This window comes from Salmo salar, chromosome 13, assembly GCF_965601325.2.
Source record: "Salmo salar chromosome 13, fSalSal1, whole genome shotgun sequence".
NCBI lineage: Eukaryota > Metazoa > Chordata > Actinopteri > Salmoniformes > Salmonidae > Salmo > Salmo salar.
In genome coordinates, this window is record NC_138303.1 from 110,855,001 (window position 1) to 110,869,544 (window position 14,544).

At 43.4% G+C, this 14,544-nt stretch overlaps 1 protein-coding gene across 2 annotated transcripts in view; it reads right to left on the minus strand.

Moving 5' to 3' along the window:
- Window positions 1-14,544, minus strand: part of LOC106568544 (netrin receptor DCC) — a 596,063-nt gene that overhangs the window by 83,537 nt on the left and 497,982 nt on the right. For both annotated transcript variants that reach the window (XM_082960596.1, XM_082960595.1), the window contains exons 20-21: window positions 12,694-12,888; window positions 7,114-7,146 (exon numbers count right to left, since the gene is read on the minus strand). In XM_082960596.1, the coding sequence (XP_082816722.1) occupies window positions 7,114-7,146; window positions 12,694-12,888 (228 nt within the window). The remainder of the gene's footprint in view (window positions 1-7,113; window positions 7,147-12,693; window positions 12,889-14,544) is intronic.

Below are 14,544 nucleotides of genomic sequence, written 5' to 3' on the forward strand. Positions count from 1 at the left end.
AGTGGTCTGTAGTGTACTGTTGTAGTGGTCTAAAGTGTACAATTGTAGTGGTCTGTGGTGGTCTGTAGTGGACTGTTGTAGTATATGGTAGTGGTCTGTAATTGGTCTGTAGTGTACTATTGTAGTGGTCTGTGGTGGTCTGTAATTGGTCTGTAGTGTATTGTAGTGGTCTGTAGTGTACTATAATAATGTATTGTAGTGGTCTGTAGTGTATTGCAGTGGTCTGTAGTGTACTATAATAATGTATTGTAGTGGTCTGTAGTGTATCCCCCAAAGTGTACTATTGTAGTGGACTGTAGTGTACTGTTGTAGTGTACTGTAGTGTACTGTTGTAGTGTACTGTAGTGTACTGTTGTAGTGGTCTGTAGTGTACTGTTGTAGTGGTCTGTAGTGTACTGTTGTAGTGGTCTGTAGTGTACTGTTGTAGTGGTCTGTAGTGTACTGTTGTAGTGGTCTGTAGTGTACTGTTGTAGTGGTCTGTAGTGTACTGTAGTGTACTGTTGTAGTGGTCTGTAATGGACTGTTGTAGTGGTCTGTAGTGTACTGTTGTAGTGGTCTGTAGTGTACTGTTGTAGTGGTCTGTAGTGTACTGTTGTAGTGGTCTAAAGTGTACAATTGTAGTGGTCTGTGGTGGTCTGTAGTGGACTGTTGTAGTATATGGTAGTGGTCTGTAATTGGTCTGTAGTGTACTATTGTAGTGGTCTGTGGTGGTCTGTAATTGGTCTGTAGTGTATTGTAGTGGTCTGTAGTGTACTATAATAATGTATTGTAGTGGTCTGTAGTGTATTGCAGTGGTCTGTAGTGTACTATAATAATGTATTGTAGTGGTCTGTAGTGTATCCCCCAAAGTGTACTATTGTAGTGGACTGTAGTGTACTGTTGTAGTGTACTGTAGTGTACTGTTGTAGTGTACTGTAGTGTACTGTTGTAGTGGTCTGTAGTGTACTGTTGTAGTGGTCTGTAGTGTACTGTTGTAGTGGTCTGTAGTGTACTGTTGTAGTGGTCTGTAGTGTACTGTTGTAGTGGTCTGTAGTGTACTGTTGTAGTGGTCTGTAGTGTACTGTAGTGTACTGTTGTAGTGGTCTGTAATGGACTGTTGTAGTGGTCTGTAGTGTACTGTTGTAGTGGTCTGTAGTGTACTGTTGTAGTGGTCTGTAGTGTACTGTTGTAGTGGTCTAAAGTGTACAATTGTAGTGGTCTGTGGTGGTCTGTAGTGGACTGTTGTAGTATATGGTAGTGGTCTGTAATTGGTCTGTAGTGTACTATTGTAGTGGTCTGTGGTGGTCTGTAATTGGTCTGTAGTGTATTGTAGTGGTCTGTAGTGTACTATAATAATGTATTGTAGTGGTCTGTAGTGTATTGCAGTGGTCTGTAGTGTACTATAATAATGTATTGTAGTGGTCTGTAGTGTACTATAATAGTGTATTGTAGTGGTCTGTAGTGTACTATAATAATGTATTGTAGTGGTCTGTAGTGTACTATAATAGTGTATTGTAGTGGTCTGTAGTGTACTATAATAGTGTATTGTAGTGGTCTGTAGTGTACTATAATAGTGTATTGTAGTGGTCTGTAGTGTACTATAATAATGTATTGTAGTGGTCTGTAGTGTACTATAATAATGTATTGTAGTGGTCTGTAGTGTACTATAATAATGTATTGTAGTGGTCTGTAGTGTACTATAATAATGTATTGTAGTGGTCTGTAGTGTACTATAATAGTGTATTGTAGTGGTCTGTAGTGTACTATAATAATGTATTGTAGTGGTCTGTAGTGTACTATAATAGTGTATTGTAGTGGTCTGTAGTGTACTATAATAGTGTATTGTAGTGGTCTGTAGTGTACTATAATAATGTATTGTAGTGGTCTGTAGTGTACTATAATAGTGTATTGTAGTGGTCTGTAGTGTACTATAATAGTGTATTGTAGTGGTCTGTAGTGTACTATAATAATGTATTGTAGTGGTCTGTAGTGTATTGCAGTGGTCTGTAGTGTACTATAATAATGTATTGTAGTGGTCTGTAGTGTACTATAATAGTGTATTGTAGTGGTCTGTAGTGTACTATAATAGTGTATTGTAGTGGTCTGTAGTGTACTATAATAATGTATTGTAGTGGTCTGTAGTGTACTATAATAGTGTATTGTAGTGGTCTGTAGTGTACTATAATAGTGTATTGTAGTGGTCTGTAGTGTACTATAATAATGTATTGTAGTGGTCTGTAGTGTACTATAATAGTGTATTGTAGTGGTCTGTAGTGTACTATAATAGTGTATTGTAGTGGTCTGTAGTGTACTATAATAATGTATTGTAGTGGTCTGTAGTGTATTGCAGTGGTCTGTAGTGTACTATAATAATGTATTGTAGTGGTCTGTAGTGTACTATAATAGTGTATTGTAGTGGTCTGTAGTGTACTATAATAGTGTATTGTAGTGGTCTGTAGTGTACTATAATAATGTATTGTAGTGGTCTGTAGTGTACTATAATAATGTATTGTAGTGGTCTGTAGTGTACTATAATAGTGTATTGTAGTGGTCTGTAGTGTACTATAATAATGTATTGTAGTGGTCTGTAGTGTACTATAATAGTGTATTGTAGTGGTCTGTAGTGTATTATAATAATGTATTGTAGTGGTCTGTAGTGTACTATAATAATGTATTGTAGTGGTCTGTAGTGTACTATAATAGTGTATTGTAGTGGTCTGTAGTGTACTATAATAATGTATTGTAGTGGTTTGTAGTGTACTATAATAGTGTATTGTAGTGGTCTGTAGTGTACTATAATAATGTATTGTAGTGGTCTGTAGTGTACTATAATAATGTATTGTAGTGGTCTGTAGTGTATTGTAGTGGTCTGTAGTGTACTTGGCAGAACAAAAAATAACAGTCTTTCTTCACATATTCACTGGCTGTGTAGATCATAGAGACAGCTAGAGGCCGGCTGGGGCCACATTGAGTCCTCCAGAGATGCTGTGCTTCAGGGACAGTCTACGGGTGAGTCTCCACCCGCACCCTATTCTCTACGTAGTGCTCTATGCTTCACCAGAGTCCCCTGAGTTCTGGTGGAAATTAGTGCCCTATGCAGGGAAGAGGGTGCCATTTGGTAGGCTCTTTATGACTTGGGGGTGGGGAGGGGTTGCTCTGTTGTTTGAAACATGCAGCATTTCCTTATTTATTTATTTATTTATGTATTTATTTTTGTAAATGTTATAACGGAGGAAGACAAAGAGCAGAGAGTTTCATAAAACACATGGCTGGGATACAAGTGAGTTTTGAACAACAATGAAATATTGAGGCTGTAATAGTGCTGCCTGTCATCATAACAGATTTCATATCCAGCGCTGAAACAAACAGAGCTCTTTTCTATGGTGACTGATGAATCAAATTCATGATCGGTGATTTGATTGTTACAATTTTTGGAAAAGCCCCATGACTTCTAATGCAAAACCGACCGTTAAAACACTAGAAGAAGAGACTTTGCCTTAATCAACTAAACTTCACTATGAGACTATGAGACAGACTGTACTTGGAACAGGGACTCAAAACACATGATAGAACAGGGACTAGAAGACATTCTGGAACAGGGACTAGAAGACATTCTGGAACAGGGACTAGAAGACAGGGACTAGAAGACATTCTGGAACAGGGACTAGAAGACATTCTAGAACAGGGACTAGAATACATCCTAGAACAGGGAATAGAAGACATCCTAGAACAGGGACTAGAAGACATTCTGGAACAGGAACTAGAAGACAGGGACTAGAAGACATTCTGGAACAGGGACTAGAAGACAGGGATTAGAAGACATTCTGGAACAGGGACTAGAAGACATCCTAGAACAGGGACTAGAAGACATCCTAGAACAGGGACTAGAAAACATTCTGGAACAGGAACTAGAAGACAGGGACTAGAAGACATTCTGGAACAGGGACTAGAAGATATTCTAGAATAGGGACTAGACATTCTAGAACAGAGGAGGTATGATAGGAGACAGAGGAGGTATGATAGAGGACAGAGGAGGTATGATAGGAGGCAGAGGAGGTATGATAGGAGACAGAGGAGGTATGATAGAGGACAGAGGAGGTATGATAGGAGACAGAGGAGGTATGATAGAGGACAGAGGAGGTATGATAGGAGGCAGAGGAGGTATGATAGGAGACAGAGGAGGTATGATAGGGGACAGAGTGAGGAGGGGAGGCCAGAGAAATGGCCCCAACCATCAATCTCTGGCCCGAGATTCTACGAATGCCTCCCCTGGATCAGTTTCACAAGATTTTAACCTCCTGTGAATGTGTGTAAGTGTGCGTACGTATGTGTGTGTGCGTGTGTGTGTGTGTGTGTGTGTGTGTGTGTGTGTGTGTGTGTGTGTGTGTGTGTGTAAGCGCCAACACACACAAGGGCTTTCACTCTCTTTAAGAAATACATTTAGCCCCTGAGTTCTGCCCCACATAAAGTCCGCTCCTAACATCTGATATTTACATGTCTCTGTATTTTCCTTTGTGTTGGGGACTTCACAACGTCTTCAGTTTTTCATGTGTGTGTGTGTGTGTGTTGGAGACTTCACAACGTTAAATGCTGTCGTTTGTCAAGGGTAAATTGAGGTGCTTGGACTGCAGTGCATTGACTATGTCAAGGCCTGCACTACTTTTGACCAGGACCCTGGTTTATTAACGACGGCTGCAGACGTAGCACGTGTTTCCCCAAACACCGTGTGTTGGAGCATCGTTAGACCATGTGTCCATACTGATACGATCGATAGAAAGCAGCACTGCTCTGGGATCAGCTTTCTCTAATTCACATTCAGACCTTAACATTAGAGTTATGTTTTATTCTGATAAGGGATCAGCTTCTACAGTCTAGAGAGACTAACATCTATGGCTATATATATATATATATGAGGCAGCTTAGGCTATAATTGGGATGGCAGGCAGCCTAGTGGTTAGAGTGTTGGACTAGTAACTGGAAGGTTGCAAGATTGAATCCCCGAGCTGACAAGGTAAAAATCTGTCGTTCTGCCCCTGAACAAGGCAGTTTAACCCCACTGTTCCTAGGCCATCATTGAAAATAAGAATTTGTTCTTAACTGACTTGCCTAGTTTCATAAAGGTAAAATACATTTAAAAAAAATAATTCTGTACTAAATCACAGTTGTTGGTATATTATTCCAGATTGTGCACATGTTGCAGGCTGGCTACACATTCTTACAGTGGCCTTCCTATTGGCAAAATAACTAAATTAGTAAACATGAGAGTGATTTAAATATGATGACCATGGTGATGTAATGATGCACCAACCAAGGTTCTAATCCTGCCCTCAGCCTCTCCGTTCCAAATCCCTCCCTATAGCCTATATCGTTCCCTACTTTAGACCAGAGCCATAGGACTCTGTACAGGGAATAGGGTGCCATTGAATGGGACGTAAAGCCTTTGCATTTTACACGTGGCTTTACTGATTAACCTTCATCTGTAAAAACAGATGGCTTATGCAATTAAATATTTCAGAATTAGATGTCCCTAAATAATTGTACACTTCAATGTGACCACTTCATATGGTGACAACAACTCAATCTCTCCTTTTTTTTCTCTCTCTCTCTCAAAATACAATGTTTCCACAAAACGTCAATTAAAAGCTGTGTAAGAGCCCTTTGTGTGTGTGTGTGTATGTGTGTGTGTGTGTGTGTGTGTGTGTGTGTGTGTGTGTGTGTGTGTGTGTGTGTGTGTGTGTGTGTGTGTGTGTGTGTGTGTGTGTGTGTGTGTGTGTGTATGTGTGTGTGTGTGTGTGTGTGTGTGTGTGTGTGTCTGTCTGTCTGTCTGTCTGTGTGAGAGAGAGAGATAGATAGATAGATAGATAGATAGAGAGAGAGCAAGCGAGGACCACTCTCCTACTCTTAATTAAACCAGCTCTAAAGAGGAACTCTCATTAGTGTCATAGCAACAAGAAGACAAGACAGCGTCTCTGTCCCCTATTCCCTATATAGGTTTCTGGTCAAAAGTAGTGCACTACATATGGAATAGTGCGCCAATGGGGAAGCACACACTCAATTCAACACCCAACATAATTTAACACCCGCCATTATCATTCAATATAGCAAAAGGTGCCCCTCCTCTCCCCTCTCCCCTCACCCCCCCTCCTCGCCGTCCTTTTTCTCTGCTAAGACAATTTACCACTCAAAGGGCTAATTTAGAAACCTATTTTCAATTGAGATTTTCTAAAGGGGAATATTCAGCGTTGAAAGAAGTCACTCATGAAAGACAGAGAGGAAGCGCCACCGCGTTTGTTTCATGTTTTACATTTATTTGAGAGAGGGGCAAAAGAAAGAGACAAGAGACAGAGAGATTTGAATTATTTCCTTTTCATGGTGGTAATGCTTTATTAAAACAGCTAGGACTATAATTGGCCTTCATTCCCCTGGTCCCTGAAGATAGCTGGGCCTTATTACCCTTCACCTGCTGGAAGTTATGTCGGAGGGACTGTAGTAAGGATAAACCCTTTTAACTCTTTACACATCTAAGCTGCCAAAATGACACCCTATTTCCTATTTAGTGCACTGCTTTTGATGAGAGCCCATTGGGTCCTGGTCAAAAGTAGTGCACTTAATAGGGAATAGGGTGCCATTTTGGACACATTCCTTTTTCTGTCTCCAAAGGAATGCAGTGCAATTACTATGATGAATGGTCCAACTGGTAGACACACAGTCATCCCTCTACAGAAACATGTGTGTGTGTGTGTCTTGTGTGTGTCTGTGTGTGTGTCCGTGTGTGTGTGTGTGTGTGTGTGTGTGTGTGTGTGTGTGTCCGTGTGTGTGTGTGTGTGTGTGTGTCCGTGTGTGTGTGTGTGTGTGTGTGTTTGTGTGTGTGTGTGTATGTGTGTGTGTGTGTGTGTGTGTGTGTGTGTGTGTGTGTGTGTGTGTGTGTGTGTGTGTGTGTGTGTGTGTGTGTGTGTCCGTGTGTGTGTGTGTGTGTGTGTGTGTGTCCGTGTGTGTGTGTGTGTGTGTGTGTGTGTGTGTGTGTGTGTGTATGTGTGTGTGTGTGTGTGTGTGTGTGTGTGTGTGTGTGTGTGTGTGTGTGTGTGTGTGTGTCTGTGTGTGTGTGTCTGTGTGTTATATGTTGAGTCTGCTTACCTTGATCGTTAGCCATCTTGTCTGGGTGTTCCACTGAAAGAGATAAAATATAACACTTTAGTGGTATCCTCAGCTCTGGCATCTTCCCCAATATTTGGAACCAAGGACTGATCACCCCAATCCACAGAAGTGGAGACAAATTTGACCCTAATAACTCCCGTGGAATAGGAGTCAACAGCAACCCTGGGAAAATCCTCTGCATTATCATTAACAGCAGACTCTTACATTTCCTCAGCGAAACAGTGTACTGAGCAAAAGCCAAATTGGATTTTTACCAAATTACCGTATGACAGACCACGTATTCACCCTGCACACCCTAATTGACAAACAAACAAACCAAAACAAAGGCAAAGTCTTCTCATGCTTTGTTGATTTCAAAAAAGCGTTTGACTCAATTTGGCTTGAGGGTCTGCTATATAAATTGATGGAAAGTGGAGTTGGGGGAAAAACATACGACATAAAATCCATATACAAATAACAAGTGTGCGGTTAAAATGGGCAAAAAACATTTATTTCCACAGGACCGTGGGATGAGACAGGGATGCAGCTTAAGCACCACCCTCTTCAACATATATATCAACAAATTGGAGCGGGCACTAGAAAAGTCTGCCGCACCCGGCCAGAATCAGAATCCTACTAGTATCTGAAGTCAAGTGTCTACTGTTTGCTGATGATCTGGTGCTTCTGTCACCAACCAAGGAGAGCCTACAGCAGCACCTAGATCTTCTGCACAGGTTCTGTCAGACCTGGGCCCTGAGAGTAAATCTCAGTAAGACAAAAATAATGGTTTCCAAAAAGGTCCAGTGTCCAGGACCACAAATACAAATTCCATTTAGACACCGTTGCCCTAGAGCACACAAAAAACTATACATAACTCTGCCTAAACATCAGCGCCACAGGTAACTTCCACAAAGCTGTGAACGATCTGAGAGACAAGGCAAGAAGGGACTTCTATGCCATCAAAAGGAACATCAAATTCAACATACCAATTAGGATCTGGCTAAAAATACTTGAATCAGGTCTGGTGTCCGCTCACCAAACAAGAATTCACAAAATAGGACAAACACCAAATTGAGACTATTCTCTGTGTACAAAGTAAAACACCAAATAATGCATGCAGAGCAGAATTAGGCCGATACCCGCTAATTATCAAAATCCAGAAAAGAGCTGTTAAATTCTAGAACCAGATAAAAGGAAGCGATTCCCAAACCTTCCATAACAAAGCCATCACCTACAGAGAGATGAACCTGGAGAAGAGCCCCCTAAGCAAGCTGGTCCTGGGGCTCTGTTCACAAACACAAACACACCCCACAGAGCCCCAGGACAGCAACACAATTAGACCCAACAAAATCATGAAAAAACAAAAAGATAATTACTTGACACTTTGGAAAGAATTTACAAAAAAACAGAGCAAACTAGAATGCTATTTGGCCATAAACAGAGAGTACAACGTGGCAGAATACCTGACCACTGTGACTGACCCAAACTTAAGGAAAGCTTTGACTATGTACAGACTCAGAGATCATAGCCTTGCTATTGAGAAAGGCCGCCGTAGCCACACCTGGCTCTCAAGAGAAGACAGGCTATGTGCAACACTGCCCACAAAATGAGGTGGAAACTGAGCTGCACTTCCTAAACCTCCTGCCAAATGTATGACCATATAAGAGAGACACATATTTCCCTCAGATTACACAGACCCACAAAGAATTCGAAAACAAACCCGATTTTGATAAACTCCCATATCTACTGGGTGAAATACCACAGTGACCAATCACAGCAGCCACAAGAAAAGGTCAACCAGTGAAGAACAAACACCATTGTAAATACAACCCATATTTATGTTTATTTATTTTCCCTGTTGTACTTTACATCATTACAACACTGTATATAGAAATATGCATTTGCAATATGCCATTAGAAATGTCTTTATTCTTTTGGAACTTTTGGAAGTGTAATGTTTACTGTTCATTTTGTTTTTGTTTATTTCACTTTGTTGATTGTGTATTTTCACTTGCTTTGGCAATGTAAAAATATGTTTCCCATGCAAATAAAACCCATTAAATTGAAATTGAATTGAGAGACAGAGAGAAGGAGAAAGAGAGAGAGAAGAGAGAAAAACAGAGTGAGAGAGGGATGGGGTATCATCCAGCTGTATCTGAGTAATACTCTGAACTGATCCCAGGACAGCTGTATCTGAGTAATACTCTGAACTGATCCCCAGACAGCTGTATCTGAGTAATACTCTGAACTGATCCCAGGACAGCTGTATCTGAGTAATACTCTGAACTGATCCCCAGACAGCTGTATCTGAGTAATACTCTGAACCGATCCCAGGACAGCTGTATCTGAGTAATACTCTGAACTGATCCCAGGACAGCTGTATCTGAGTAATACTCTGAACTGATCCCCAGACAGCTGTATCTGAGTAATACTCTGAACTGATCCCCAGACAGCTGTATCTGAGTAATACTCTGAACTGATCCCAGGACAGCTGTATCTGAGTAATACTCTGAACTGATCCCCAGACAGCTGTATCTGAGTAATACTCTGAACTGATCCCAGGACAGCTGTATCTGAGTAATACTCTGAACTGATCCCCAGACAGCTGTATCTGAGTAATACTCTGAACTGATCCCAGGACAGCTGTATCTGAGTAATACTCTGAACTGATCCCAGGACAGCTGTATCTGAGTGATGCTCTGAACTGATCCCCAGACAGCTGTATCTGAGTAATACTCTGAACTGACCTCCAGGGAGCTACAACAGGGAACTATTAGGATCCTCGCCCTGAGCAACGTTTGCTTCTGTCCACATTCAAAATGCATCCCAAATGACACCCTATTCTCGATTTAGTGCACTATCCTATTCCATAAATAGTGCACTACTTTTGACCAGGACCCATAGTAGTGCACTATATAGGGGATAGGGTGTCTTTTGTGACATAACCAAGAGACTTGTGTCCTCTCAGAGCCCTGGTCAAAACTAGTGCACTATATACATGTAGGGGATAGGATTGTGCACTATATAGGGGATAGGGTAGTGGACTATATAGGGGATAGGGTAGTGGAATATGTAGGGAATAGGGTAGTGGACTATGTAGGGAATAGGGTAGTGGACTATGTAGGGAATAGGGTAGTGGACTATGTAGGGAATAGGGTAGTGGACTATGTAGGGAATAGGGTAGTGGACTATGTAGGGAATAGGGTAGTGGACTATGTAGGGAATAGGGTAGTGGACTATGTAGATGTCTTTGTTGATCAGCTGTATTTAGCCAGAGACCAGAGACGTTAGCCTAGCCCCAGAGGATCCAGTGAGACCATTCAGCAACAGATGCTAAACAGCACAATAATGAATGATCTCCTGCAGGCCTGTTTCCCTTTGACCTACAATGATAAAGTAGCATTAGCAAGTTTCCATTGACCTACAATGATGTAGTAGCGTTAGCACATTTCTCTTTGACCTACAATGATGAAGTAGCATTAGCAAGTTTCCCTTTGTTCTACAATGATGAAGTAGCATTAGCAAGTTTCCATTGACCTACAATGATGTAGTAGCGTTAGCACATTTCCCTTTGACCTACAATGATGAAGTAGCATTAGCTTGGCGTTAGTATGTTTTCCTTCAACCTACAGTGATGAAGTAGCCTTAGCGCGTTTCCACGGACCTTCAATGGCGAAGACAAACAGTCACGCTTACTTGACTGAGACGTAAACCACAACCACAAGCCTTCTGAGTATCACCATCTTAACATGGCTGGACAATATTATGAATGGGTTATTAACATTGGTTACCATTGGTTGACTGACATGGTTTCAAATCATTTTAGAGGCTAGTTGGGAATAACTGGTGTTCAACATCCTGGTTGGAGAATGCCCAGAATCAAGAGGGAATAAGCAGGCAGGAAATCCTCAAACTGGGAATCCTCCAACCAGGTACTTTGAGATAGGGTTGCAAAATTCTAACTAAGTGGACATGCACTAAAGGGGGGAGAGGAGAGGAAGGCAGGCTGGGGGTTCTGGGTGTACATGCACTAAAGGGGGGAGAGGAGAGGAAGGCAGGCTGGGGGTTATGGGTGTACATGCACTAAAGGGGGGAGAGGAGAGGAAGGCAGGCTGGGGGTTATGGGTGTACATGCACTAAAGGGGGGAGAGGAGAGGAAGGCAGGCTGGGGGTTATGGGTGTACATGCACTAAAGGGGGGAGAGGAGAGGAAGGCAGGCTGGGGGTTATGGGTGTACATGCACTAAAGGGGGGAGAGGAGAGGAAGGCAGGCTGGGGGTTATGGGTGTACATGCACTAAAGGGGGGAGAGGAGAGGAAGGCAGGCTGGGGTTATGGGTGTACATGCACTAAAGGGGGGAGAGGAGAGGAAGGCAGGCTGGGGGTTATGGGTGTACATGCACTAAAGGGGGGAGAGGAGAGGAAGGCAGGCTGGGGGTTATGGGTGTACATGCACTAAAGGGGGGAGAGGAGAGGAAGGCAGGCTGGGGGTTATGGGTGTACATGCACTAAAGGGGGGAGAGGAGAGGAAGGCAGGCTGGGGGTTATGGGTGTACATGCACTAAAGGGGGGAGAGGAGAGGAAGGCAGGCTGGGGGTTATGGGTGTACATGCACTAAAGGGGGGAGAGGAGAGGAAGGCAGGCTGGGGGTTATGGGTGTACATGCACTAAAGGGGGGAGAGGAGAGGAAGGCAGGCTGGGGGTTATGGGTGTACATGCACTAAAGGGGGGAGAGGAGAGGAAGGCAGGCTGTGGTTTATGGGTGTACATGCACTAAAGGGGGGAGAGGAGAGGAAGGCAGGCTGGCTGGGGGTTCTGGGTGTGCACTAAAGGGGGGAGAGGAGAGGAAGGCAGGCTGGGGGTTATGGGTGTACATGCACTAAAGGGGGAGAGGAGAGGAAGGCAGGCTGGGGGTTCTGGGTGTACATGCACTAAAGGGGGAGAGGAGAGGAAGGCAGGCTGTGGTTTATGGGTGTACATGCACTAAAGGGGGGAGAGGAGAGGAAGGCAGGCTGGCTGGGGGTTCTGGGTGTGCACTAAAGGGGGGAGAGGAGAGGAAGGCAGGCTGGGGGTTATGGGTGTACATGCACTAAAGGGGGAGAGGAGAGGAAGGCAGGCTGGGGGTTATGGGTGTACATGCACTAAAGGGGGAGAGGAGAGGAAGGCAGGCTGGGGGTTCTGGGTGTACATGCACTAAAGGGGGGAGAGGAGAGGAAGGCAGGCTGGGGGTTATGGGTGTACATGCACTAAAGGGGGAGAGGAGAGGAAGGCAGGCTGTGGTTTATGGGTGTACATGCACTAAAGGGGGGAGAGGAGAGGAAGGCAGGCTGGCTGGGGGTTCTGGGTGTGCACTAAAGGGGGGAGAGGAGAGGAAGGCAGGCTGGGGGTTCTGGGTGTGCACTAAAGGGGGGAGAGGAGAGGAAGGCAGGCTGGGGGTTCTGGGTGTACATGCACTAAAGGGGGGAGAGGAGAGGAAGGCAGGCTGGGGGTTCTGGGTGTACATGCACTAAGAAAGAAGATATGTGTAAATGTTTAGGGTGAGAAAAGGTCGGCTGGGTGTAAGCTAGCTAGTTATCCCGTACCTTTGTTAGTCCTGAAGTGGATGGGGTCTGACAGGGGACCCACTCCCTTGGCATTCTTAGCTTGGATCCTGAAGTAGTAGACAGTGTCCAGGTTCAGGTCCATCACCTGGTGGGTCAGACGATCTCCACTGATACTCTCCATTACCCAATCATCTATAGGCATGTTCTTATCCAGGGTGTAGTACAGGATATAGCCTGGTAGAGAAACAACACAGAGAGGAATACTGATTAACCCTAACCGTAACCCAGTCATCTATAGGCATGTTCTTATCCAGGGTGTAGTACAGGATATAGCCTGGTAGAGAAACAACACAGAGAGGAATACTGATTAACCCTAACCGTAACCCAGTCATCTATAGGCATGTTCATATCCAGGGTGTAGTACAGGATATAGCCTGGTAGAGAAACAACACAGAGATGAATACTGATTAACCCTAACCGTAACCCAGTCATCTATAGGCATGTTCTTATCCAGGGTGTAGTACAGGATATAGCCTGGTAGAGAAACAACACAGAGAGGAATACTGATTAACCCTAACCGTAACCCAGTCATCTATAGGCATGTTCTTATCCAGGGTGTAGTACAGGATATAGCCTGGTAGAGAAACAACACAGAGAGGAAGACTGATTAACCCTAACCGTAACCCAGTCATCTATAGGCATGTTCTTATCCAGGGTGTAGTACAGGATATAGCCTGGTAGAGAAACAACACAGAGAGGAATACTGATTAACCCTAACCGTAACCCAGTCATCTATAGGCATGTTCTTATCCAGGGTGTAGTACAGGATATAGCCTGGTAGAGAAACAACACAGAGAGGAAGACTGATTAACCCTAACCGTAACCCAGTCATCTATAGGCATGTTCTTATCCAGGGTGTAGTACAGGATATAGCCTGGTAGAGAAACAACACAGAGAGGAATACTGATTAACCCTAACCGTAACCCAGTCATCTATAGGCATGTTCTTATCCAGGGTGTAGTACAGGATATAGCCTGGTAGAGAAACAACACAGAGAGGAAGACTGATTAACCCTAACCGTAACCCAGTCATCTATAGGCATGTTCTTATCCAGGGTGTAGTACAGGATATAGCCTGGTAGAGAAACAACACAGAGAGGAATACTGATTAACCCTAACCGTAACCCAGTCATCTATAGGCATGTTCTTATCCAGGGTGTAGTACAGGATATAGCCTGGTAGAGAAACAACACAGAGAGGAAGACTGATTAACCCTAACCGTAACCCAGTCATCTATAGGCATGTTCTTATCCAGGGTGTAGTACAGGATATAGCCTGGTAGAGAAACAACACAGAGAGGAAGACTGATTAACCCTAACCGTAAACCAGTCATCTATAGGCATGTTCTTATCCAGGGTGTAGTACAGGATATAGCCTGGTAGAGAAACAACACAGAGAGGAAGACTGATTAACCCTAACCGTAACCCAGTCATCTATAGGAATCTCAAGACAGCACAAACAGATCTATTACCAGACTAGAGTCTTATCCAGTGTGTAGAACCGGATGTAGCCTGACAAATCACAAAGACGACACAACATTCACACTCTGAGGAATCACGTCATCTAGAGACGTCTACATCATAACAGAATCAACAGATACCTGAGTCATGTAGTCTACAGACCTCTACATCATAACAGAATCAACAGGTACCTGAGTCACGTAGTCTACAGACCTCTACATCATAACATATCAACAGGTACCTGAGTCATGTAGTCTACAGACCTCTACATCATAACATATCAACAGGTACCTGAGTCACGTAGTCTACAGACCTCTACATCATAACAGAATCAACAGGTACCTGAGTCACGTAGTCTACAGACCTCTACA